At 48.1% G+C, this 25,272-nt stretch overlaps 2 protein-coding genes across 5 annotated transcripts in view; both read right to left on the bottom strand.

Annotated features, from left to right (window-relative positions):
- DPF2 (double PHD fingers 2) overlaps positions 1-2,067 on the bottom strand; it is a 29,922-nt gene extending 27,855 nt beyond the window's left edge. For 3 of the 4 annotated variants that reach the window (XM_056852478.1, XM_056852476.1, XM_056852475.1), the window contains exon 1: positions 1,946-2,051. In XM_056852478.1, the coding sequence (XP_056708456.1) occupies positions 1,946-1,977 (32 nt within the window). In that variant the 5' untranslated portion in view covers positions 1,978-2,051. Of the gene's footprint in view, positions 1-1,945 lie in introns of all 4 variants that reach the window. The other variant, XM_056852474.1, reaches the window with a different exon arrangement.
- Positions 2,068-13,956: 11,889 nt separating this feature from the next.
- On the bottom strand, positions 13,957-14,716 carry CDC42EP2 (CDC42 effector protein 2). Its single transcript, XM_056852794.1, has one exon. It carries the CDS (start codon positions 14,691-14,693, stop codon positions 13,980-13,982), a length of 714 nt encoding a protein of 237 aa, XP_056708772.1. The 5' UTR covers positions 14,694-14,716; the 3' UTR covers positions 13,957-13,979.
- Between the last annotated feature and the right edge of the window lie 10,556 nt (positions 14,717-25,272).

The raw sequence follows: 25,272 nt of genomic DNA on the forward strand, positions 1-25,272 counted from the left end.
AACAAATAGGTTTGGATGCATAATTCTTTGAAGAAAGAACAGAGGGGGAAATACACAGCTTGTATTCCCTTTCTTTAAAAAAAAATCTGTGGTGCAGCAACAATGAAGTCTCCCTAATTGAATAGGGTATAATTACAGTAATTTCAGTGTTTAAATCTTGCCATGCACAGTAGCAGAGGGAAGGGGGAATAGAAACTAGCAGGCATCAGCTTGCTCAAGAGAAAGGATTTGAGATCTCTTCCGCCAGGAAAAAGAAGTGGAGGAATGGGAAAGTAGATAATTAAACCAACAAGCCCCTTTCATTTTAAATGGTTTGCATTCATCTTGCTGCTTACAAATTCATGAAATCTAGAGAATAAAAATCAGGAAGACTCAAAGGGGGTCTCACATGCAACCTCCAGTCTCCTCTCCTTCTTTCAACCCTTGAATAAGGCAGAGGGACTCCCCTTCCTTCACCACACTGGAATCTGGTTCCACTCCAGGCTCATTTCATCTTGCCACTTATAGTGCACATTGGGAATAGTTTGCAATTATGTGCAAGACTTGAGAGAATTCAGAAGCCAGAGAATCCCTCTTTTGTCTGTGTGGGGTACGCCCATCTCTTTTTTCACTCCCTTTAGGTCATCTGAGCTACTCTCTCCCCTGTCCCTGCTCATTCAACACTCCTGACCCTCCCTCTCAGCCTCATCTTTTTGATTTCTATAAAGCGCTCTTTCCTAACTCCTAAATCTGTTTTTAACAACTTACGGGAAGACGGGTCACCATGTTCTCGCCTTACTAGTGAAGTGCTCTTTATTTCTCTTGTATTCATCTCTGTCCACTGAGACTTTACATAGGAGGTGGAGAATGTAATTTTCTTTCCAAACCTTGTTCTGACCTAGGGGAACACCCCCCTCCATCCCTTTTTTGCCCCCTTTTTACTTTGCAACTTTGATGCTTGCCTTTTAATTATGTTTACAGTGATGCCAATTATGAATGTTTTATTGCTTTATGATGGTCTGGTTGTCTGTTACTGATCAGCAGCTATTTTTATTGAATACGTAAGCCAACTAGGAAACCATTCTTGGTTAAGTGTGTGGGTGTAAATGTTTCAAATACGCAAATTCCTGTCCAGTAAAGGGTATGGTGTGTTTCTCCTTTTTGTCCCCAACTATCTCCCACAGAAATGTATGGAAGCAGCAATGGGGGAGGGTCTGCGTCCCCCACTACTTTTCTTTCTGGAGATTTGAGGTGCTGTTCATTAATTACTTTCCCCCCCCCCATACCCTTCCTTCAGGGTATCTATGGTGGGGTTCACTGCTATTCTCCTCGCTCCTACTTTCCTTTGGGACATGGTGGCTGACTGCTCCCCCAACCCCTTTCTTTCCAGGCTTAATTTTTCAAAAGTGAGAGAGGTTTTCCTTTCTCATCCCCCACCAACGCTACTCTAAAGGGGCCGGGGAAAGAAGCCATACTTTTCTCCTCGCCCCTCGTTTTCCGGTGGGATCTTAGAGGGTCGTTCCCCTCCCCCCCCCTCTTCTTTTAAAAACTCCATCACTAGAATGAAGGCTTTACTTTTTAAAAAAAATCACCCTGCCCGTTTATGAATCTCGGACGGGGGCGTCTGAACCTCTTCTCATATCGTTTTGGGATTTTTTAACAGATCGGCTCTGTTTCCCCCCTCTTTGGGAACTCTGTAGTGAGGACGCTTTTTCGCCCCCCGGCCCAGCCTATGGAGGCTCCCACAATTTTCTTTAAGTAAGAAAAAAACAAAAACTTCAACCCTGAACAATGAAAAGATCCAACAGCCTCTCCCTCCCTTTTTCTCCCCCCCAGCCCCTCCACCACCAAAAGAGGAATGGATTCTTCCTGACTGTCTTCCTGCGCGCGCGCTTCCAAAGGGTTCGGGCTGTACCACTCGAGCCCGGAGGGGTGAAACGGGGAGAAGAGCGAGAGTTCCACTCACAGCTTCACCACATTCTGTACCACCGCCGCCATCTTCCACTCTGCCGCCTGGGCCAAGGGCCGCTCGAGCGCGCATGCGCCGTTATGCCGTTCAAGCTGACACCGGCTCGCTCCGCGCTCCATAGACGATTCGCGCTCCCTCAAGGCAAGGCGCATGCGCACGGGTCCAACCGACCATGCGCGGTGGAAAGTATGACTAAAGCCCACACCCTTCCCTCTACCGTGGCCGTCAACATCACAGTTACGCACGCGCAAATCGGAAAAGGCAATAAGGACCGTTGACGCCATTGACTTTGCCGAAATTAGCCTAATTGCGCGTGCGTGGTTATCATTCTCCCCCCCCTCTCCATAGAGGTAAGAGATTTCTCGGTCAGATGTTGCTTTAGAGGCTCAGAGCGTAATTTTGAAAATAAGTAGCAGGAATGGAAAATTGGAAAAGATTATCGTTGGTATATGTTAATTTACGAAACTTTTTTATAGTTTTCTCTAATTAAACGTGAACTTCTCCTAACGGCTTCCAACCGATTGAAGCATTTGTTAACATTAGGAGAACCCTGAAATCAGACCTCTGAAGCTGTTAGAGTTATAATAAAAGGATCTGTCTGTCCATATGGCACACATAACTTCTTGGAAAAGTTGGATCTGAGTCCAGCAGCATCTGAGAGACCAACAAGATTTTCAGGGTCAAGAGTCAAAACTTCCTTTGCCAGAAAAGTTTGCCTTTGGCAGGCATAACTCGTCTGAATACGAAGCTAGCAGGCTCAAAATTGGTCACTAGCTTGCAGTGCCAAAAATTAAGGGAATTATACCGTCCTGACACAAATTATCTCCCCAAAAACCCCAAAATACAATAGTGCAAAGGTTTGCAATAGATGCAAAGGTTTGCTCCCGAAATCCCAGCATAAGCAGTCAGCACAAACAGGGATAGGGGAAAGTATCTCCTCTCTGAGGCTTTAACAGCTTCTCTTATCACACAGCCTGTGTGGTGTTGTGATTAGATTCCAGTTCAAATCCCCACTCTTCCCCCAGAAGGTTGCTGGCTGACTTTGGGCCAGTCACATCCTCTCAGCCATACCTTCCCCCGCAGGGTTTTTGTTGAGAGTATAAAATTGGGGGGAAATGTGGGGTATAGCGTTAGCTGTAAATGAAATTTTGGCTATGGGGCCAACAAAAGGATCACTCTTGCTATTGCATCATCTGACACTGCTGCAGCTTTTTTTGACAAGAGGCAAAGCTACTCATTTGGTAAAAACACAGTGTGGAGAAAGTTCAAAGGCGGGTAAGGAGCATAGTCCAACGTGCCCGAAGGAGAAGGTCCCAGATACTTGCAGCTGGAGAGTACGTGTGGCTAGTCATACATCCACATTTTGGGAGGCTTCATCAGCTCAATGAAATATTCAAGTGAACCGGCAGCACTTCAAAACAAATTGTGTTCTGTGCATCTGGTAGGGACCGTCAAGCTTCTGTTCATGTCTCTTCTTGCTGTAACATGCAGGGATTCTGCAGCAAATGTGCGGGGGATTCCTTGGCAGATGAACCCATGAAGGTGGGTTCCATATCACCAAGAGTGTATGCACTCATTTCAATCACAACTCATTGTCTTAACCCAGAAGTCATTTCCTCCAGGTGAACCCAGGAGGCCATTTCCTCCAGGTTAATTGATCTCTATCAGTCCACCGCTCCAAACCACTGCTCTCAAGCACTACATCATGCTGGCACGCCATAAGATCTGACAAGATCGGGCTAGCCTGGGCCATCCAGGTCAAAGTTTTTTTAACATATATGAATCATAATTTGGTTATGTTTTCTGCTGATGGTTGTTTTTAAATGGCTTTGAGTTTTAAAGATGGACTGTTCCTTTCTGTAAAATGCATTGGGAGGTCAATTTTTGTTGACATATATCAAAATGCAAATAATCATCATCCCAGGAGACAGGGTGGCTGCAGCAAGGAGAGCAGATTCAGCATTGGCTCTAGACAGGGAAAGACCGGTGAAGAGGGAAACAGAGAGGCCAAAGAAGAAAGGGGATGGGGCAAAACTCCACTCTGGGCCTAGGGACAGCAAGGGCTGGTAGAAATATGGGGGAGAGGGGAGACACGGATCCTCCTGAGAAGGAGAGCTGAAGTCTGGAGAACGAAGCAGCAAGGAGCCTGGATGCTGTATGCTGCAGGAAACGGGCTCTAGGAGGCAGCGGCAGGCTGAGAAGGACACAGAAGGAGGGGGCAGAAGGCTGAGAGAAAGTATGATGAGGTGGTTAGAATGTCTGACCAGGATCTGGGAGGGAGACCCACATTCACATACCCCCTCTGCCATGGAAGTTCACTGTGTGATCTTGGCCCAGCCACTCTCTCCCTCTCTCTCTCTGCCTAACCTACCTCACAGGGTTGTTATGGGGATAAAACAGACGGGAAATGATTTTGTAGGCTTTTTTGAATCCTCACTGGGGAGGAAAGCAGGGTATAAATATCTAAAAATAAGTAAATATGGAAAGAGGGTCATTGATTCAAGGGGAAAGGACTCTGTGGGGGGAAGCCTTTGACAGGGCTTAGAGACAGAAGGGTCTGTGTGCCATTGATGGGAAGGGCAAGGGAAGAAAAGGCTATGAGGACCAATAAAGACAGAAGTTACCCAACTGCTATTACATATGCTACTCGTTTTTTGCCATCAAGTAACATCTGACTTATGGCGACCCCTGGTGGGGTTTTCAAGGCAAGAGACGTTCAGAGGTGGTTTGCCATTGCCTGCCTCCACATCGCAACCCTGGTATTCCTTGGAGGTCTCTCATCCAAATACGTGCCAGGATTGACCCTGCTTTGCACACTAGAGAGCCATAGCCTGTCTAGGTGGGCATTATACTGGGGCGCTCACATTACAGATGCAGCAAGGTTTCATGTGCAGTGGCCCGACTGAAGTGAGACACTGCACAATCACATGGAAAAGCTCCCCTACCCTGCCAACATCATGTTTAGATTAGGCTTCCACATCTGCGATTAAGACTTCTCATTGCTGAAGCCCTCTTGGGACGCTTTGGCAGTTTGCACTAAAGCTCTGTGAGAAGGCCAAGGCGCTGGTTCCTAAGCATTTCCGTGTTTGGGTTGCATTTAAGCACAGCGGCTTTCGTTCTGCAGCAACCAAGATGTCATTCTGTCATTATTAATATGCACTCAGAGTTGCCAGTTTGCCTGCATCTGAAAGGAAGGTGGGTGGGTAGGTGAATGTTAAGCAGTGTGACTATTTGGAAAGTATATTTACTAACCTAAGAGGAGGCCTAAGAGTTTGGAGAGGAAACCGAGTGCATAATTTAGCTCTGAATGTTTCCTGTCCGCTGGGTAAAAACAAAATTCTTTTGGTGCGAGTGGATTGCTCCATTAGGGATCTATTTCGTGCCATGAGTGTTCTGCAAACCAGCTGCATCCAGACACTTTCTTGGCATCGCTAGTAGAGAAGAGAAGAATGTCAGCGTTTTTCATTTTTCTGTGCTTCGTTTTTCTTAATAAACTTCCTTTAGAGATTGCAGATCCTTCGTCACTGCTAAGAAGAATCCTGCTGGATCACAGCCAAGCTAAGGCTCCAACAGCAGCTATCCAGATTTTCCTGGGAAGCAAGATGTGAAGGCAATAACCCGCCCCTGTTGTCAGTGTAGTCCTAAGCACACTTGCCTAGGAGTAAGCCCCCTTTAATAGATCTGAGTAGGATTCTGAGTAAACACGCTTAGGATTCCTCCTTGCATGTCCCCAGCATTTGGTTATTCAGAGATAGACTGCTTCAAAACATGGTGGTTCAACATAACTATCATGGCCAGTAGCTGCTGATCAACTTGTGGATTTATTTAACTTTTTACAAGAATATAAGAAGAGCCATCTAATCCAGCATACATTTCTGATAGGGGCCAGCCAGATGCCTTCAAGAAACTCACAAAGGCATCAGAGTTGTGGCCCTATTCTGTCCTGGTGGTTGCCCCTATCATGTTACTCAGATATCTACTGCTCTTGCGTGTGTGTGTAAAGTGCCGTCAAGTCGCAGCCGACTTCTGGCGACCCTTTTATGGGGTTTTCAAGGCAAGAGACTAACAGAGGTGGTTTGCCAGTGCCTTCCTCTGCACAGCAACCCTGGTATTCCTTGGTGGTCTAGGGAGGTTCTATTTAGCTGACATGGCTACCAGCAGCCAGTAGACCTCTCCCTTGCCATGGACTTTTGTCATCCCCTTTTAAAGCCAATTCAGCCTGTGCCCATTGCCACATTTTGTGGCAGGTAATTCCAAATGTTAGTTATATGCTGTGTGAGGGAATACTTCCGTTTATCGTCTTTGAATCAGTGGCCAATCTGTTTCTGTTCTCGCTCTGGGAGAGGAGGCCATCTTAAGTGTGGGTGTTTCCTCTTCCTCTTGTTCCGGGAGGCAGGACCTAAAAATTTTTAACTGCCTATCTCTGGAGGGAACGCCCCCGCCCTTTTCCAGTCTTGTTCCTGCCTCGCTCCGGGAGAGCAGTGTATTCACAGCTCTCTTACCCGAGCTATAGAACAACCATTGTCCCAAAAGTTTCAGACTATCCTCTGTCTAGTCATCCCCATATTAAAGCCTTTTTAAGGGGACTTACTTTAATCTCACCTCCAGTTAAACACAGGTTCCCTACCTGGAGCCTACATATGGTCCTAACAGCCCTTACTCAACATCCATTTGAGCCTTTAAGAAACATCCCATTAAATTGGTTAAGAATGAAGACTCTATTTTTAACAGCTGTGACATCGGCTAGGAGAGTTTCCGAACTGGGAGCTCTATCAGTTAGACCAGGTCTTTGCACTTTTCACAAGGACAAGGTAGTCCTTGCTCCTGACCCTTCCTTTATCCCGAAGGTTAACTCCCGTTTTCATAGGGATCAGGACATCATACTACCCTCATTCTGTCCAAACCCAAAAACCCCAAAGGAGAAAATCTGGCATACCTTAGATCTCAGAAGGGCCCTTCATACATACATTGACCATACCAAACACCTAAGAGTCTCAGACTCTCTCTTTATCAATCTGGCAGCTCCAAATAAGGGAAAACCCATGTCCCGTGCATCCATCAGCCGCACAATCACCAATTGCATCACTCAGGCTTACAAAGCAGCCAAAATTGCGGTCCCTTTGGGATTGACAGCACACTCAGTCAGGAGTGCGGCCACATCAGCGGCCTTTAACCGCAGATCTCCCATAGAGGAGATTTGCAAGGCCGCGACGTGGTCCTCAATTTCCACATTTGTGAGGCACTATAAGCTTAATCTTTTTGCCTCAGCTGACGCCTCCTTTGGCAGGAGGGTTCTCCAGAGTATTCTCCATGACGTCTGATCCCACCCGGGCAGGGACAGCTCTTGTAAGTTCCACACTTAAGATGGCCTCCTCTCCCAGAGCGAGAAAGAGCCTTGGTTACTCACCGTGAAGGCTTCTTCTGCTCTGGGATACGGAGGCCATCTTGCCCGCCCAGACGTCCTAGTAATTCAGGAGAATGACATTCAATGGTGTTTTCTACCAATAAAGAAGTTTCTCTACACAAGGTTGGGGTTAAATGCAGTTCTTTATTATTGTTGTTACAGTTAAAATACAAGTTTAAACTTACCTCAAGCATTTCTGCCAGGCTCTTTTCTACAATGCTTTATCTTTTTATGTCTCTGTTTAATGGTAACACTCCTTGCTCGGAAAGTCTTAGACTGAAAAGGGCGGGGGCGTTCCCTCCAGAGATAGGCAGTTAAAAATTTTTAGGTCCTGCCTCCCGGAACAAGAGGAAGAGGAAACACCCACACTTAAGATGGCCTCCGTATCCCAGAGCAGAAGAAGCCTTCACGGTGAGTAACCAAGGCTCTTTTTCCCTCAGTCATCTGTGGTGCTTCTAAAATGCAGTTTGGTCCTTCTGCTTTGCCGTACTGTACAACTTTACCAGTACAAGCACAAATTAGGAGGGGGGAAAATGGCCCTGGAAAAGGACTCCATCCCTTGGCCTGCCACGGACCCAGTTCCCTGAAGAAAGGAGGGACAAACAACCAGCCAGCCTGGTCACCCAGCCAGTCAGGTGCCGCCTTCTCCCTGCCATGTGCCGCTCAGCTGCCATGTAGCCTTCCCACTGCTGGCCTGGTCCAGGTGGCAGGGGCGGGCAGGCTGTCATCCCACTGGGAGGTCACAGTGGCCATAATGGCCAGTCCACCTCCACATGCATCTTTCTTTGGTTTCTTTGGGCAGAATGATTTTCAGCGGTGGGGCATAACTTTCATCTCCCCCACATCGTGACGCAATCCAAAATGCCCCCTGAATGCTCCATTTCTGCCTGCCAGGCTGGAGTTAAAGCGGCAGGCAGAAAGCTGTCTTAAAATCAAAAAAGGAAATCTTAACTAGTAGCTACAACTTGGGAGTCGTGACACTGTCCTTTTAAAACTTAGCTCCTGTTGTATTTCCATTTGCAACCCTGGCAGAGGCAGAGGCAGCCAGTCCAGGCTAAAGTAAGTCTCTTCAACATTAGGAGTATTTTGCATAAACATGCCTAGGATCATGCTGTGTATGTTTCCCAGAAAGCACATCTATGTCATTGACTTCTGCCTAAACACGCTTAGGACCAGGCTGTTAAAAAATAGCTAAAGGTCAGGGAACAGAGGAAGTTTTCAATGATGAAACTGAAGTTGGGACATCGTAGGGGTTTATTTTATAGCTTCTTGTAATTCTTATGACATCTCATCTCGGCAGACTCAGGTTGCCAGGGAGGGAATGCTACACCCTGTTTACTTTTGTGCTGTTCAGTTTTCTCCCAAGATCTTCCATTAGATGAGCCCTCAATCTCCTCTTGACAGGATTAGGGGAAGGGGACACAAGAGCAAGCTATTTTTTTATTTTACATATTGAGGGAAGTGGCACATATAAATGGGGAAAATAATTGCAGTCTCTCTGCAGGGAGGGGGAAGCAAGGCCTCTGGGCGCCAGTCAGTACAACAGAGAACAAAGACTGAGATACAGACACCAACCCGACAAACTTCACATTGGCATTCCTTTCGCTTCAAAAGCGCTCATGTGGAAGTGATAGCTGGCAGCTAGCAGTATAGAGGGGCAAAGATTCCAAGGTTGGACATACATTGCAGAGGCCTGTGTTCAAGTACACATCCAGCTGCAAATGATTACTAGGCCACTGTTGGTCAGCCTTCCGTACCTTGCAAGGTGGTCATCAAGGGGAAAAATAGATGGGCAACCGGCAACTTGCCTCAATAGGTGGGTCTACATTTGCAGGTGGACTTTAACTAAAAATGTCCCCTGTGCAAGCACTGGGTCATTCCCGACCCATGGGGTGACGTCACATCCCGATGCTTACTAGGCAGACTTTGTTTTACAGGGTGGTTTGCCAGTGCCTTCCCCAGTCATCTTTCCTTTACCCCCATCAAGCTGGGTACTCATTCTACCGACCTCGGAAGGATGGAAGGCTGAGTCAGGTAGCCCGGCTACCTGAAACTGACTCCCGTTGGGATCTAACTCAGGTCGTGAGCAGAGCTTGGACTGCAGTACTGCAGCTTACCACTCTGCGCCACAGGGCTCATGGACTGAATAGGTGAATAGAAAAATCAACAATTCCCTTATGCCTGACAGAAGCTTCTGTAAATGTCACCAAGCACATGCGATAGTGTCTACAAAATGCTCATGAGCTTAATATCAGTGTGTATCTTCCAAAGATCATGATCACCTTCCTTGAGAGAGCAGGAACTGTACCAATAGGACTAGCAAGAGGATCCCCAAAACCATCTGCATCCCTCTGTCACCACCCACACTTTGTTCCTCACCTTTACCACCGCCTCGTGGGGTGGGGGTGAGCGGAAGCTGCAGAACTGTGGATGTCATCAGCCCAAGTTTACCGGAGACCAGTGGTGACGTTTAGCATTCCGAAAGGCAGATTATTCTCTCACCCCAAGAAGATAACCATATTCAGAAAGAATCTTCTCATATACTTACATAACTTGAAAGCGTTCCATTGTTATCAGAGTATACTGTCTAGCTGTTAACTGGTTTCACTGTGAATGGTAAGATACCCTGTGACTGATAAAGCAGTATGCAAACGCTGTAAATAAATATCTTCCTTAATTTTTATTTTTTTAAAATCATTACATTCCAACCAGGGGGAGATATTTATAAATAATCTAGAACAGTGGTCCCCAACTGTTCTGAGCCTGCGGGCTCCTTGGGAACTCTAATATAGGGTGTCACAGGAGGCAGAACCAACCTCAGATCAGCTGCTGCAGGAAAAGTGCTGACAGGCACCATTTTGGGGACCCCTGTCCTAGAATGACTGGGCCCTATAGAAAATGACATCTGCTGCTTGACTTAGCTTTGGGGGTGTTCATCATTTTAGTGGGCTGGTAAGTCTCCATTTTTCAAGGGTGGAGAGAATTGAATCATGGACTTAATTTCCCCGTCGAAATAAAAAATGCTTAACTTGGGCTGAATTCTGCCCTCGGTATACATATCTGGGCTAGATCCCATAGTCTATCCCCCCCCCCAAAAAAAATTAGGCCTTCACCCTAATCTCACCTGTCATGAATTTGTTCACTAGGTGGTGGTAACCAAGCCTTTCCCCCTTCTCAGGGTGATATTGCTGACCTACTGTACAGGGTTGTTGTGACAGTTACACCAAGATAATGTGGAAGCACTTTGAACACTCTGGGAGCCAAACTACTACGTGACAAGAAGACTTGGTTTTTATATGCCGACTTTCTTTACCACTTAAGGGAGACTCAAACCAGCTTACAATCGCCTTCCCTTCTCCTCCCCACAACAGACACCCTGAGAGGTAGGTGGGGCTGAGAGAGCTGTGACTTGCCCAAGGTCACCCAGCTGGCTTCATGTGTAGGAGTGGGGAAATGAATCCACCAGATTAGCCTCCGCCACTCATGTGGAGGAGGGGAGAATCAAACCCAGTTCTCCAAATCAGCGTCCACCGCTTTTAACCACTACACCACGCTGGCTGAACAATCCTTTCAACCATGAGGATTTTCAGTCAGATGCTGTTATGGGACTTCCCAGCAGGGACGTACCAAAACAGCATCTGACTGAAAATCCTTGTGGGCAACCTGGGAGTGACCACAAGTATTTTGGCCTTAAAATGTGTTTCTGAACACAAATACTCTAATGAAGAAATGTCTCTTTGGCAAAAGCATGCGGGCCCTGTACTCATTTCCACATGACGTGGCTTTAGGGTTGCCAGGCATCGGCGGCTTCAGCCTCGGGCTCTCTAGTGGAAGGGGCAAACCTGAAAACAAAGGAGGCCGTGCAAGTTTGTTACTGTCCCTCCCTTAAACTACGGCGCTGTTTGAGGCTTTAATATGCTATTTTATGATCAATTTTATGCGGCGGTTTTTCCAGCTGCTAAGCCACTAGGTGTGTGTGGAAGGGCCAGAGTTCATCACAGGATCAAATCTATTTATACGTTTGACCTCAGCAAGGGGAAGTCCATGGAAACAAGAAGGCACCAGGCGGTCACCCACCACACACTGCTGTCACCATGGCCACAAAGCCCGTCCGAGGATTACGGACAGCGAGACAAACGCAGTGCGGTAGCTGGCCGGCCTCTGCGCGCGGCACAATATTGCTTGTTCCAGAATGTTTCCTAGCCTTTATTCGGCTGAACAATAAGCCGTGTGCCGTTGAGACAAAATTGCTTTGAAAGAGGATTCTGAGAGTACGGGGGAGAGAGGGGGGGCTTTAGTGGTGGGCAGGTTTTCAACTTTATCAGTTAAAAAAAATAACGGTCCGATCCTTCCGCCTCACAGGCGAAACACAACGTTCCGGGTTCAGGTACAACCCCCCCCCTCCGCTTCAAACCCCACCTTTTCTGTGAAGCCTTTAGCTTTTAACCCCTTCCCTCTCACCCCTCCCAATTGAAATCAACCTAAATATATGTTAAAAGCATTCAATTTAAGTCAATCCCACGCCCTCAGCCCTCTCTCCCCTCCCACCCCTCCTCCTCCAATGATTAGATTTAGATTGTCCCCCCCCCCTTCGGGACCAAGGACAACTATTTTGTTCCTGCTTATGTAAAGAGCTGCGTACAGCAGTTATAACCGCATGTGCTTTAGGAGACACAAAAACATGTTTGCCGTGCACAGAAAACAGAGCTCTACTGGGTGAGTTTCAATCTTTTGTGGCTCTCCGGAAAAAAATTAAAAACACCAGTGAGGGAGGAAAGTGGATTGCTCAATTTCTGGAGCAAAAGTAGTATACAACTGAGGAAGATTCAGTCCTCAAGGAGACCAAGCTATTAAGGAGGCTGAAAGCCAAAAGACCCTCCAAAGGAGCTGTTCTCCGTACGAAGTCATCTGGGCCATTAAAAAAAAAAAAAGCACTCTCTTGGCCAAAACAGCCCTTGGCAAAAACTATCTTTCTCCATGTGTCGTGCCAGAGCGGCCTAACATACCCCCCTTGGGAAAGCAGAGCTACAGGCTTGTCTCTTTGTGAATCACCCTCTGCAAGGACAGATGGGCAGGAAGAAATTCGCCTGCCAAGGGACAATGCAACAGCTTGTTAGTTTAATGAGTCGCTATTTATTCTTCCCCTAAAGATGCTTAAACAAAGTATTATGTGCTAAACCAGATATCCAATTGGCCGGGCCACACTGACGACGCTGGAAAAATCATGCAGGTGGGCAGGTGGCCGAGAACTCAGGATCTCTTGAACAGCAGATACACGGAATGTTATCGGCCACCGGGCTAGATCTGAACCGGTCACTGAACAGAATGGCCAAGCTGTTAGGACTGGCCTGATGTAGCCCAACCAAACTGCAGCGCAATTTAACTTCCCTCTTGCTCATCATCTCTCAGAGCGATCTTGAGAAGACCGGTTTACAAATTCTGCAGAAAGGGTGCTAAATCGTTTTTTGTTTGTTTTTGGACTGGGCTGCCACCAGTGAGGGCATAGGGGTTTAATGTTTCCCCACGGGGCATAATGAAAAGGAAGGGACACTACAGTCACCATAGGGGACATTCCCCATGCCTGTTCTGTGATGGTAGCAGCAACATCCACCTGTGTTTGTGTGTGTGTGTTAAGTGCCGTCAAGTCGCTTCCATCTCATGGCGACCCTATGAATCAAAGTCCTCCAAAATGTCCTATCTGACAGCCTTGCTCAGATCTTGCAAATTGAGGGCTGTGGCTTCCTTTATTGAGTCAATCCATCTCTTATTGGTTCTTCCTCTTTTCCTGCTGCCCTCAACTTTTCCTAGCATGACTGTCTTTTCTAGTAGCCTGTTAGTCTGTAGCAGCCAAATTAAACAGAACTCCAGCTGCACTTTAAAGACTAACGAAATTTACTGTAGCATAAACTTTGAGTCAGAGATAGTCTTTAAAGCGCTGCTGGACTTTGGTTTAATTTCATCTATAGTCAAGAACCTGTTCCCACGCCATTCTCTCCACAGCCAACACAGAATGCCCTCCAACTATCAACTAATGTGGCTGCATCACCATTTTAATACCTGAAGATGCCCCCCCAGGTTTAGCGAAGGTAGCCCAAATGTGCCCACTGAAATGAAAGGGGGAACTCGGAAGCTTCAGAGCTTCAAGCCTGAACAAAGAGCAGAGAGCAATGAGCTGCTTGGCAACCTCGGTCACGGCACACCCACTGCATGAGTTACACAACGCTTCTTTCGGCTGTTAGGATTTCTCAACCATCAATTAACTCATCCCTGTGAAATGCACGCCCACAACACGATGACCCTTGTCGGCAAACGGCAACTAACAGATGCTGATGAATTTATTGCTTTTTTGTTCCTATACATGTTTCAGTAGCATGGAGCAGGGGAGACCCCACAGAGAAGGAGCAAGCCGGGCCCCCCGCCCAAATCATAGTGGCGTCAACACACAGGAGAAGGAGAGGCAGACGCTCAGGGGATTGCTATTAGTGAAGCTGCACCCAAGGTTCTCAATCACACAACAACCGTCCAGTTTAGGAGTCCCAGTGAACAGCTACACACGTTCTTCTCTACACAATGCTGTTCCTGGGGAGGGGGGAACAACGAGTCCTTTCTGATGGACATCCCTCCTTGTCACGTCAGGATCTGCCGCCTGTTGGTCTTCAACAGAGCGCCCACAGTCCCGGTTTGGTGCTTCTCCATCACCTGGAGAACGTCATCCAAAATGGATGGTCCCAAGTCCACGTGGAGAGAGAGCATGGAGCCAGCGTTGGACATCAAAGGTTCCCCTTTGTTTTCTTCCTCAACGAACCCATTCAGAGCGGCCACATACTTGCCGTTGGGAGCACAACGGGTCTCCGCAGTCCGAGTACCGTTGGCTGGATTCTCCGCAGGGTCCTTGGGCTGGTGAGCTGGTTGGCCTTTGTCATCCAGGTGGAGGCGGGGTGGTTTGGGCGGGGCTTGGGTAGATGGCAAAGTTAACGCCTGCGGGCCACCGATGACAGGCAGAGAGATTGCATTCTTTAGGAGAGGTGAGGGGATGTCCAGAGATGGTGGATCATAACCAGAGACAGTAGCAGTCCTTGAGAACTCGAAGGGAACGACATAGTGGCCAGCCCCGTCTGAACTCAGACTGCTCTCCGTCCTCGGCAGGAGATGGAACTTCCCTTGCAGGAAGGAGATATCACCAAACATGTCATTCTCCCCGCCGCTCCCGATGTGGATCGTATGCCGGAAGTCACCCAGTGGCGGGCTGATCATGTCAGAGGAGAGGATATCTCGAAGTTTCTCTTTTTTCCCTCTCCGGCTTCCCCTTTTCAAGTAGATTGGCACTTTGGTGGTGGACATCTTGTTGATTGCTGAGAAGAATTTTTTTTAAGGGTTCCTACTGGATGCTGGCCTGAGCCATCAGAAGAAAAAAAAACCAAGAATAGTCAGGGCGTTAAATACTAAGCCCACAAGAGACAGAAGAGCTATATCACAGCTGGGCCAGAGTTTGGTTTGCAAAAAGGGCTAAAAAAATAATAACTGTGAGCAGTTAGTTCTGTCAGTAGGGCTAGTTTCCTTAGATGATCAGCTTTCGCAAATCCTTTGTCAGCAATACAGAAAGATTGCCAAAGCACACGTGTTCCTCAGGGGACACAGCATCTATCATGAAGGATCCCTGACAGATCTAAACCTTTGATATTCACAACAGAGACGGAGCTTACGGAAGAATCTTACGGGTCTTCAGAAGTCTACATCTTCCAGAGAGAGAGACTGACCAGAAGGCACCACAGGCCTTTCCTTGACATCCAGAAACCAGCCACCACTCTGAAATAAAAGAAATTAAAAAGAAGTTAAGCATTCTGCATTTTAATTATAGCAAACTGGTTGTTTTTTTTTTAGCCTGGACTGAAAGCTGCAAAGGCAAGCAGTTATAAATGATTTTCAAGCCGTGCTCTCTATAATAACCCAGTAAAGTAGGCCTGCTCTGTTATTCCTATATGACAGACTAGGGGGGCAGCCAAGCCATGCAGTGAGTTTGTGGCAGAGGCAAGATTTGAACCTGCAAGATCCTGATTCACTACTGAGCAATACCACCGCTCAGAGCAACTTTTTTTTCGCCATCAAGTCACAGAAGACAAAAGTAATGACTACAGGAGAATTACACAACTTTAAGGTTGACAATGAGGAAATTGAAATGGTTGAAGACTTTCTATTCCTTGGCTCCATCATCAACCAAAAGGGAGACTGGGAAGGGTAGTCATGAAGGAGCTAGAAAAGATTATGAAGTGTAAGGATGTGTCACTGGCCACCAAGATTAAGTTAGTTCATGCCATCGTATTCCCTATTACTATGTATGGGTGTGAAAGCTGGACAATGAAGAAAGCTGATAGGAAGAAAGTAGATTCCTTTGAAATGTGGTGTTGGAGGAGAGTGTTACGGATACCGTAGTCTGCCAAAAAAAAAAATCAGTGGGTTATAGATCAAATTAAGCCTGAACTGACCCTAGAAGCTAAAACGACTAAACTGAGGCTATCATATTTTGGTCACATTATGAGAAGACAAGAGTCACTAGAAAAGACAGTCATGCTAGGAAAAGTGGAGGGCAGCAGGAAGACCCAACAAGAGATGGATTGACTCAATAAAAGAAGCCACAGCCCTCAGCTTGCAAGATCTGAGCAAGGCTGTCAAGGACAGGACATTTTGGAGGACATTGATTCATAGGGTCGCCATGAGTCGGAAGTGACTTGACGGCACTTAACACACACAGAGAGCTGATTTAAGGCAACCTTGTGGGGTTTTCAACACAAGACACATTCAGTGGCAGTTTGCCATTGCCTGTCTCTGTGTCACAAACCCTGGATTTCCTTGGAGGTCTCCCATCTAAATACTAACCAGGGCCAATCCTGATTATCTTCTGAGATCTGACAAGATAGGGCTAGCCTGGCCTATCCAGGTTAGGGCCACAGCAGCCTTACAAAATGGCAATTGCTTTTCCAGGCAACACTGCCCTCTCAGAAACCCACAAAATGGCAAATGGTAAAACTGGCAAATATTCAGCTGTCCCCAAAGGGACAAGGAGGGCATGCAGGAAGAACAATCTCAGCAATGCTTTCTCCAGCACCAATCAATGCCAAAGAAACACAGGCTGCTCTCCCATGCAATTATTGTCTGGACTTTTGTAGATTTGCTTAATCTTTCAGATAGGTCCACAAAAGGTATTAGCCGGCAACAATCCAATCATTGGCTTGCCTGCCCCCACATACCTCTATTAGCCCTCTGCAGCTTACAAGGAAAGAAACCCTAAAACAGATATTGCAGATCTTCCCCCATGAGCAAGCAGCTATTTACAGCTTGGATCTGAATACATTAGCATTAGAGGTTCAGCTTACCTAGCCCCACCTGAACCTAATTCGCCTCCAGTTAAAAGGATCAGGTAGAAGGTGATGCGAAAGACCTCTGCCTGGGGCTCAAGGGAGCTGCTACCAGGCAAAGCAGACGTTACTGACCCCGACAGATGGATGGTTTGACTCAGCAGATGGCAGCTGGGTACCATTAAGTCAACAGCGTCTTCCGGAACACAGCTAAAAACCTATCACATGATTGATCCTCCTTTCCCTCGACAGAGCTCAGGGCAGGGAGGATAAAATGAAGGCAATTTCACAACAGCCCTGCAAGAAAAGTTCAGAGAGACAGAGACGCCCAGACACCCGCTTCATGGTTGAGCATGTATTTGAACTCGTGTCAGCAGTCTTTCCTACCATCGTCCACACTGCTTTGAGCATTTTGGAGGGAAGAAGAGATCAATGTGTAATAGATACTAGACAATTAAGACAATTTTAGCAGACCTTACCTAAACCCGACTCCAACAAATGCCCCCCTCCCACTGCTTTCTGTTTACAGCATCAAGTTTCTGGCAGAAACCAGCTGTTATTTGCGGCCCCGTTGCACAAAACAGGCAATCTTCCACAAATGAATTTGAAGGGGGGGGGGCAGAGTAGCCTGCAGCTTATTTGGGTGGTTCCACTGCCCAGGGATGGGCTGCTGAATAAGGCTGCCTTTGTATGGGGCTCTTGGCAGGGGTGCTGAAGCCCCAACAGCACGGATTTGGGCACTGCTGACAAAGCAGGTGTCACAAGCAGCCATTAAGCGGACCCGCCAGAGCCACAGCGGGAAACGAAGGATTCAGAAGGGCAAGCGGCCTCATTAGCAACAAGCACAGGTGGCTGTTTTTACCAAGCAGAGCTGCGTGGGGGAAGACAGCAGCAGGGACTAGAAGAAGCAGGAGGTCGCAGGCACACCCCGGTTTGGACAATGGTCATTTGTTCCATTTCCCAGCAAAGTAGCCCATGCAAAACAGAAACGCTTCAGGGCTCACCATGCCCAGAAGCTAGTACAGTTGACACATCATCCCCAGTCTGCAAGATTTTTTAAAGTCTGTCTTTCTGCAAAAATGGTCAGAAGGCAGTCAACAGTTGCCCAGGTGAGGGTTTTAGTGGTTTTGTTCCCAGATTTAAAGCACTGTAAAGCCCACCACCGTCTGGAGCTTTCGCAAAAAAAGAGAAGAGTTTGTTTTTATATGCCAAATTTCTCTACCACTTAAGGAAGAATCAAACTGGCTTACAATCACCTTCCCTTCCCCACAACAGAAACCCTGTGAGGTACGTGGGGCTGAGAGAGTTCTGTGACTAGCCCAAGGTCACACAGCTGGCTTCATGTGTAGGAGTGGGGAAACCAACCCGGTTCACCAGATCAGAGTCCACCACTCCAAACCACCAGTCCACCATTCCAAACCACCACTCTTAACCACTACACCACACTGGCTCTCAGAAGGGCAAAAAGCTAATCCTACTTTTTCAAAATGCCACTTAGATGGCTATGCCAGGTAGAGTCCTATTTGTGAGGACACACCCCAAAGTGTCCCCATCAGCAACCACAAACCATTGCCTGGTCTCTTTCACATTTCATTCCATCAATTCTCTGGTCTGGTCTAACAAATGGACTCTACCAGGATTCACGCCCACCCCCCAGAAGTGCACACAGAACTGAGAAGTCCCAGGCACCCTCTTCTTCCACCCTGTCACTACATTAATCATAGGACTGATGCCCAGCTTGTCACATCTTCCTTCTCTATCACATTCCCCACTCCAAGCCATGCAAGGCAGTTTCAGGGCTCGCTGCCAAACCCAGGAACCTCCCAACACAGGAAAACCTCTTTGCTGGACTAAGTCAAGGACCATCCAGTCCGGCCTTCTGATTCTAAGAGCAGCCAGCTGAAGAGTCACAAGCAGGGTATGAAGTCCATGGCCACACCCTGACGTTTGTCCCCCATCACATGGTACTTTGAGGTATGCTGTGGCTCAGAGGTAGAGCATCTGCTCGGCATGCGGAAGGTCCCAGATTCAATCCCCAGCATCGCCAGTTAAAGGGGCTAGGCAAGTAGGTGATGTGAAAGACCTCTGCCTGAGACCCTGGAGAACCACTGCCGGTCTGAGTAGACAATACTGACTTTGATGGACCGAGGGTCTGATTCAGTATAAGGCAGCTTCATGTGTTCAATGTGTGGAGGTTCCATTTCGTTGTTATGGACAGTAGCCATTGACTGAGATATCCTTCAAAAATCTGTTGAACTGTTTTTCCCCCCACCCAAGTCATCCACAACAGCAGCCACACGACACCTATTGCATTGTGCCAAGAAGAGCTTTCTCGTGCATGTCATTTAATCTACTGCCAAACAATGTGATTGGGTAACTGTTGTGCTGTTATGAAAGGGAAGGGGAAGGAGAGAGTATCTGTCCACTTTCTCCACACCATGCACGCTTTAATAAATATATACCATGCCCCCACCCCTTAGTGATTTTTCCCCTAAACAAAGAACCCTCAATAGTGATAATGTTCCTGCCCCTCAATGATTTTAGCAGCCATTCCATCCCTTATAAGCCACCCAACCCTTCAGAATAATCCAATGGCACAATCTAAGATCAAATTTTGGGTATTTCAGATGCAAGAAGAAGAAGAGTTGGCTTTTATATGCCGACTTTCTCTGCCACTTAAGGCAGAATCAAACCAGCTTACATTCACCTTACTTTCCCCACAAATGACACCCTTTGAGGCAGGTGGGGCTGAGAGAGTGTGACTAGCCCAAGGTCACCCAGCTGGCTTCGTGTGTAGGAGGGGGAAACAAATCCAGTTCACCAGATTAGCCTCTGCCGCTCATGTGGAGGAGTGGGGAATCAAACCCGGTTCTCCAGGTCAGAGTCCACTGCTCTAAACCACTGCTCTTAACCACTACACCATGCTGGCTTCCCCCCCCCCTCGCTGCATACTTGCTAAAGTAATCAACCACTACCACTGGCAGGCAATTAGGCAGTTAATATAAACACATGAAACTTCCTGCTCCCAAGCCAGACCAGATGTCCACCCAGCCCAGAACTCTGGCCGACAAGAGCTTTCCGAGGAATGGAGTGTTTTCCCCAACCCTGATCCTGGAAACCCTGCAAACAAGGAGGAAGCTGCCATATATCAAGTCTGTCCAGGATTATCTGCTCTGCCAGTGATCTTGGAGAGCTTTTGCCAGTCCAAGGTCTTTCATTTTACGGGAGATACCCAGGGAACTCCTGCTCACAAAGCCCTGAGCCATGGCCTCTCCCTCAAGCCAATCAAGATAGCCAAGCAGTCCTATCTGGTTTTCTGATTAGAACTAGGTCAAATGCAACTTTGGATAAGGGAGAAACGCCCACAGAATACACAGAACCAAGAGAGATATGCCCAGCTTTGATCGAGATATGACCCTTACGTGGATGGCCCAGGCTAGCCTGGTCTTGTCAGATCTTGGAAGCTAAGGAGGGTTGGCCCTAGTTAGTACTCAGATGGGAGACCACCAAGGAAGACCACCAAGCATTCCCAGCGCTTGGAATGAAGAGTGTACGCCCACAAACATGCAGAAGATAACGGGCAAGGGACCACAATTGTATGAAGAACAAAGAATGGCACAAGGCTGCCAACTGACCAGCAAAAAGCACCTTGTTTGCTCTTGAGGCCTTATTAATATTCTGATGACTGGGGAAAAAAGGAACACTTCATAAGGCATGATCTCCTTATTAACGTCTGCTGATGAAGCTGCTATAAAAGGTACAGAAGAAGTGGGTAGTGAAAAGCTGGCAATGGCAAAAAAGCAAGCCAATTCTGGCAAAGGAAGAAGCTTCGCTTGTGAGCAAAGACACACACACGGTCTGCAACGATATAAAGTACTGACATGACCTGCTCTTCGGGGAGACGTCAAGCAGGTCTGGGGTGCCAAGTACTTGCCCCAAGTGTGTACGCACGCCACAAACAATGCCAGACTGCCAGCAACTGAATCAGAGCAGCCCGGGCCCCAACATGGACGGCTGCTCAAAGGGGGACTGCAGAGAGCTCTACCTGAAAGCAGCAAGGGATCAGAGCCCCTAGCCGGCTCGGGGCTCTTCTCTAGCCCTACCCTGCCCAGTGCATGGAAGAATCTCCTCACCCGACTGATGGACCCAGTGAATACAAGTACAGAAAGAGGGGACCTTAGTGTGACACAGAGCAACCCCCACCCTCCGAGAAGACACACACTCCAGCCTGACTAACAGCCTTTCTAAACCCCGCCAAGGCATTAAATTTTTCTACGGCTTGGGGGACAAATTCGCCCTGGGGAAAACCCTCCTCAGGGGCTCCAGCTCCACCTTCTGAGGCTCCCTCTAAGCCATGCACATCACACAGGCATAACTAGATGGCAAAGTTATATTGGTTCTCTACCAGTTTACTCCAGAGAGCCAGAGTGGAGTAGTGGTTAAGAGCAGTGGTTTGGAGTGGTGGACTCCAAAACCGGGTTTCAACCTCCATTCCTCCACATGAGCAGCAGAGGATAATCTGGTGAACTGGATTTGTTTCCCCACTCCTCCACATGAAGCTAGCTGGGTGACCTTGGGCTAGTAACATTCTCTCAACCTCACCTACCTCACAGGGTGTCCTTTGTGGGGAAGGGAAGGTGATTGTAAGCTGGTTTGATTCTTCTTTAAGTGGTAGAGAGTGGCATATAAAAACAAACTTCTTCTACTCACTACGGCTTCCCCCAAAGAACCCTGGGGACTGCAGTTTGACAAAAATGCAGTGTATTGGAGATCACATAACCGCCGTCTTTTGGAGCTTCCTGTGAAGGGGGATTCTCAAACCAGTTTAAGCCCGTGAACTAGATATGCCCTTTAAAAGCCTCGTATGTGTGACAGCTTTGGTTCACATTCCTCCCGCGTCAGCCTCACCCTTCCCTCCCTCCCCACTGGCAAACTTGAGAGTGTAATCTCTGTGGGGCAGGGCCCTGCCGTTTTTTATTCATGTTGCAGAGAGCTCCATACATTGGATGCTCTTTACAAACAACAGCAAAGAAGGTAAGCAGGAAATCAGCCAGAACAGAGTGGCAACACCAAGAATTCCCCAGGGACTATTAAAGCACATTTCAAGTCTCTTGGGGATATATCAGAGGTGCCACCTCGCCGGCAGGGCAAATCTAGATGACAGGCTGGTATCACAATCTCCTTCCATTAATTTAAATGCAGCTGCGGATTTGATTGGAGGTGACTCTTTTTCTGAGCAAAAACACCCTCCCCAACACACTCTCCTACCTACTACCAGTCATGTTGGGTAAACATAACCCTCCACATTTAGGAGCATTCTCAGATATGTGGAATAAACAACAGAGGGGAATTCTGTTGCTGTTATGCTGTGCTTATGAAGTTCTCAGAAACATCTGGCTGTGTCTTCTCAGAAACAGGATGCTGGACGAGACGGGACGTTTGGCACATCCCACAAGACTTGTAAAGTTATCATTAGCCTCCTCTAGGGCGTGTGGATCCCCTCTAGACTCATCCCATATGTACAGCAGGAAGAAAAACTCCACCTTCCTTTCTGGTCCAGATCTCAGAGGCATGCATGTATCTACCCCCTCCCCAAAACTGTATGTCATTTATGTGAGGCACCCGGTTACTTCTCCGCCAAGTTCCCAATATCCATTTCACAAAACTCCCTTGGCCCTGTTGCATCCAAAGATAGCTCCAGCCAGGGAGCTAAAGTTACCAAGCTGCCCCCTGGCCAGGTATTGCTGGGAGCTCAGTTTTGACACAGGGCCCAAATATTTCCACGCCAATGAAACCTCAACTATTTGATTCAGACATAAATTCTCTGGTTATTAATGGCCAGGCAACATTACCCAGAACAATATACCCTTTTGAGGGGAAGTAACAGAGAGGACAGAATGACGGGTGATCCCTCACACTGGGCTTTCTATAGCCTGGAACGAGAATTGGGGAGGGGGGTGCAGAATGAGATAAATGACACCAGCTTCTAAGACTGAGTAATCTAGAGTTTGTAGTTACTCTGCTTGGCCTCGAGAGCAAAGCAGCACGCCTGTATGCCACACCCAGGTTGTAAAAGTTCCAAGTTTCTAGCAGCCAGGTTCCTTTCCCCAAATAGAGAGAGGTGAGGGAACCCAGGCCAAGACAGATGGAGAAGGCATGTCTGGTTGCCAGATGGCCTGCTATAATACTCTTTAAAAAAAAAACACAAAAAAAAAACGAAGGGGTATTTTATTTCTGAAGGGCTGCCCCAATCTATCATGCTCCAAAAAGCTGACATCACTATTTCTAAAAGAAAGGGGTGTACCAGGGTAGCCAACTGACTAGGGGGACCGCCTGACCGGCTCTTGTATCTTTAAGAACAGCTGGGTGTGGCTTTCTGCAACAAGGAGGCACAGAAAAGGGCAACTGACCTATCAGTACCCTTTAAATGAAAGGCTAGAAACACCAGGGGCTTCTTAGTTTAGAGGGAAGGGAACCCAAAGTATGTGGGTGTGGTGATAAAAAGTTTATAAAATCAAAGAGAGAGTAGATAGAGCATAAGTTTTATCCCGCTCTCAAAACATCGGAGCTTAGGGTCACCCAGTGAAATTGATTCAGAATGAACAACATGGAACTCCCTGCCACAAGGTGTGGTGATGACCACTTTTTTTAGAAGGTGAAGGACACATTTCTGGGGGGGGGGCCCTCAGTCAAAAGCTATTTGCGACGATGGCTGGATGGAGCTTCCACCTACAGAGGCAGTGTACCACCAAATAACCGTTGGGAGGCACAGCAACAAGAGAAGCAGCCTTCGTGTCCTGCTTGCAGGCTTTCAGGAAGTAGGAGGCAGCCCCGCATTGGATACAGAATACTGGACTAGATGGACCTTTGATACGCTGCAGAAGTTTGCACTTTGTATTCCCAGCGATGTATTAAGAGTTTGAAAATGTTATAAAAAGCATTGCTTTAAAAGGGTTTTTGGATACCACGGCTAATAAACGGTTGGAAGAAGTCTTAACCGCTAAAGGGGCCAAACAAAGTGCGAACAGTATTTTTTATAACGTTTTCAAACTCTTAAAACATCGCTGGGAATACAAGTGCGGTAACAGCCTTAGGTCTGCAGATAAATCAGTTAAAAGACACAGAAGCAGCAACGGCTGGTTTAAGCGACAAGAAGCTGGGATTTCGCTTGCCTGCCCCCTCCTACTCTCCGAATCCCCCCCAAGATGCGTGTAAAAGGGTGGTCGGGACGGATTCCGGGGTGATACAAACACACCCAACAAGCGAGCTGTCATTTCACCAGTCTGCGTTTGAAGGGCTGCACCCAGGCAGAAAAACAGATTTCCGTGCCAAGCTTCGGGTCAGCTGTGAGTGTGTGTGTAAGGTGCCTTCAAGTCGCAGCCGACTTATGGCGACCCCTTTTGGATTTTTCATGGCAAGAGACTGACACATGTGGCTTGCCAGTGCCTTCTTCTGCACAACAACCAGGTCAGCTTTAGCCCTGCGTAATTCCTCGAGGTTCCTCCCCCCCCCGCCCACACACACACACACACACACACACACACCCGGCGCAGATTTAATCAATGCAGAAAAACCTTAAAAGTACAAACGTCGAGCAAGAAAGGCGTAAAGGGGGGCAAGACTTAAGACTCGGAAGCGGAGCCAAGAATCAGCAGCAAACACACACCCCGCACAAACACCGCCGCTCCTTTCTCTTTGCACGTTCGGGCGCGGAAGGGGGAAAAGGAGACCCATCGTACTTCATGGGAAGAAGAAGAAGAGTTGGTTTTTAGATGCCGACTTTCTCTACCACTTATGGGAGACACAAACCGGCTAACAATCCCCTTCCCCTCCCCACAACAGACACCCTGTGAGGTAGGTGGGGCAGAGAGAGCTCGAAGAGAGCTGTGACTTGCCCAAGGTCACCCAGCCGGCTTCCTGTGCAGGAGTGGGGATTGGAAACCAACCCAGTTCTCCAGATTAGCCTCCGCCGCTCGTGCGGAGGAGTGGGGAATCGCGCCCGGTTCTGCAGATCAAGAGTCCACCGCTCCAAACCCCCGCTCTTCACCACGACGCCACGCCGGCTCTCCCGCGACGCTTGGAAATACCTGCAAACATGTGCAGAGTCCCCGCAAAACAGCAATCCCGCCCCCCGGGCAGCGTCAAGAAGAAAAGAAGCCGTTCACAGGGGAGGAGGTGACGAAGAGGCAGGGGCGGCAGGGGCCCCGGCACCTCTTGGCCAGGCCGCCCTTCTCCTGGACCCCTGCCCGGCTCGCGCAAGCCATTTCCGCCTTACTCACCCGGCTCCCGCGTCCCAGCTCGGCAGCTGCCTCCGCAGCGATCCCCTTTCCTGCGGCAACTGCGAGCCCAGCTGAGGCGCGCTCTGGTCAGCAACCGGCCGGCTCCGCCCACAGACCCGCCCCCTCCAGCGTTCGGCCAATCGGAAGGGGCTATGGAGTGACCCGTCCTCCGTGAAAGCTCCACCCCCTTCCCCACCGGGAAAGGCAACTCTCCTGCAGATTCCGAAGGCGGCCGGGGGAGAGGTTCTCTGAGCATGGGCGAAGGGCTCCTGCCGGCATTTTTGGTTA

The sequence above is a fragment of the Euleptes europaea genome, chromosome 7, assembly GCF_029931775.1.
Source record: "Euleptes europaea isolate rEulEur1 chromosome 7, rEulEur1.hap1, whole genome shotgun sequence".
NCBI lineage: Eukaryota > Metazoa > Chordata > Lepidosauria > Squamata > Sphaerodactylidae > Euleptes > Euleptes europaea.

Excerpts from the sequence above, each read along its gene's own strand:
- CDC42EP2 (XM_056852794.1), bottom strand. The coding sequence starts at position 14,693 with ATGTCCACCACCAAAGTGCCAATCTACTTGAAAAGGGGAAGCCGGAGA.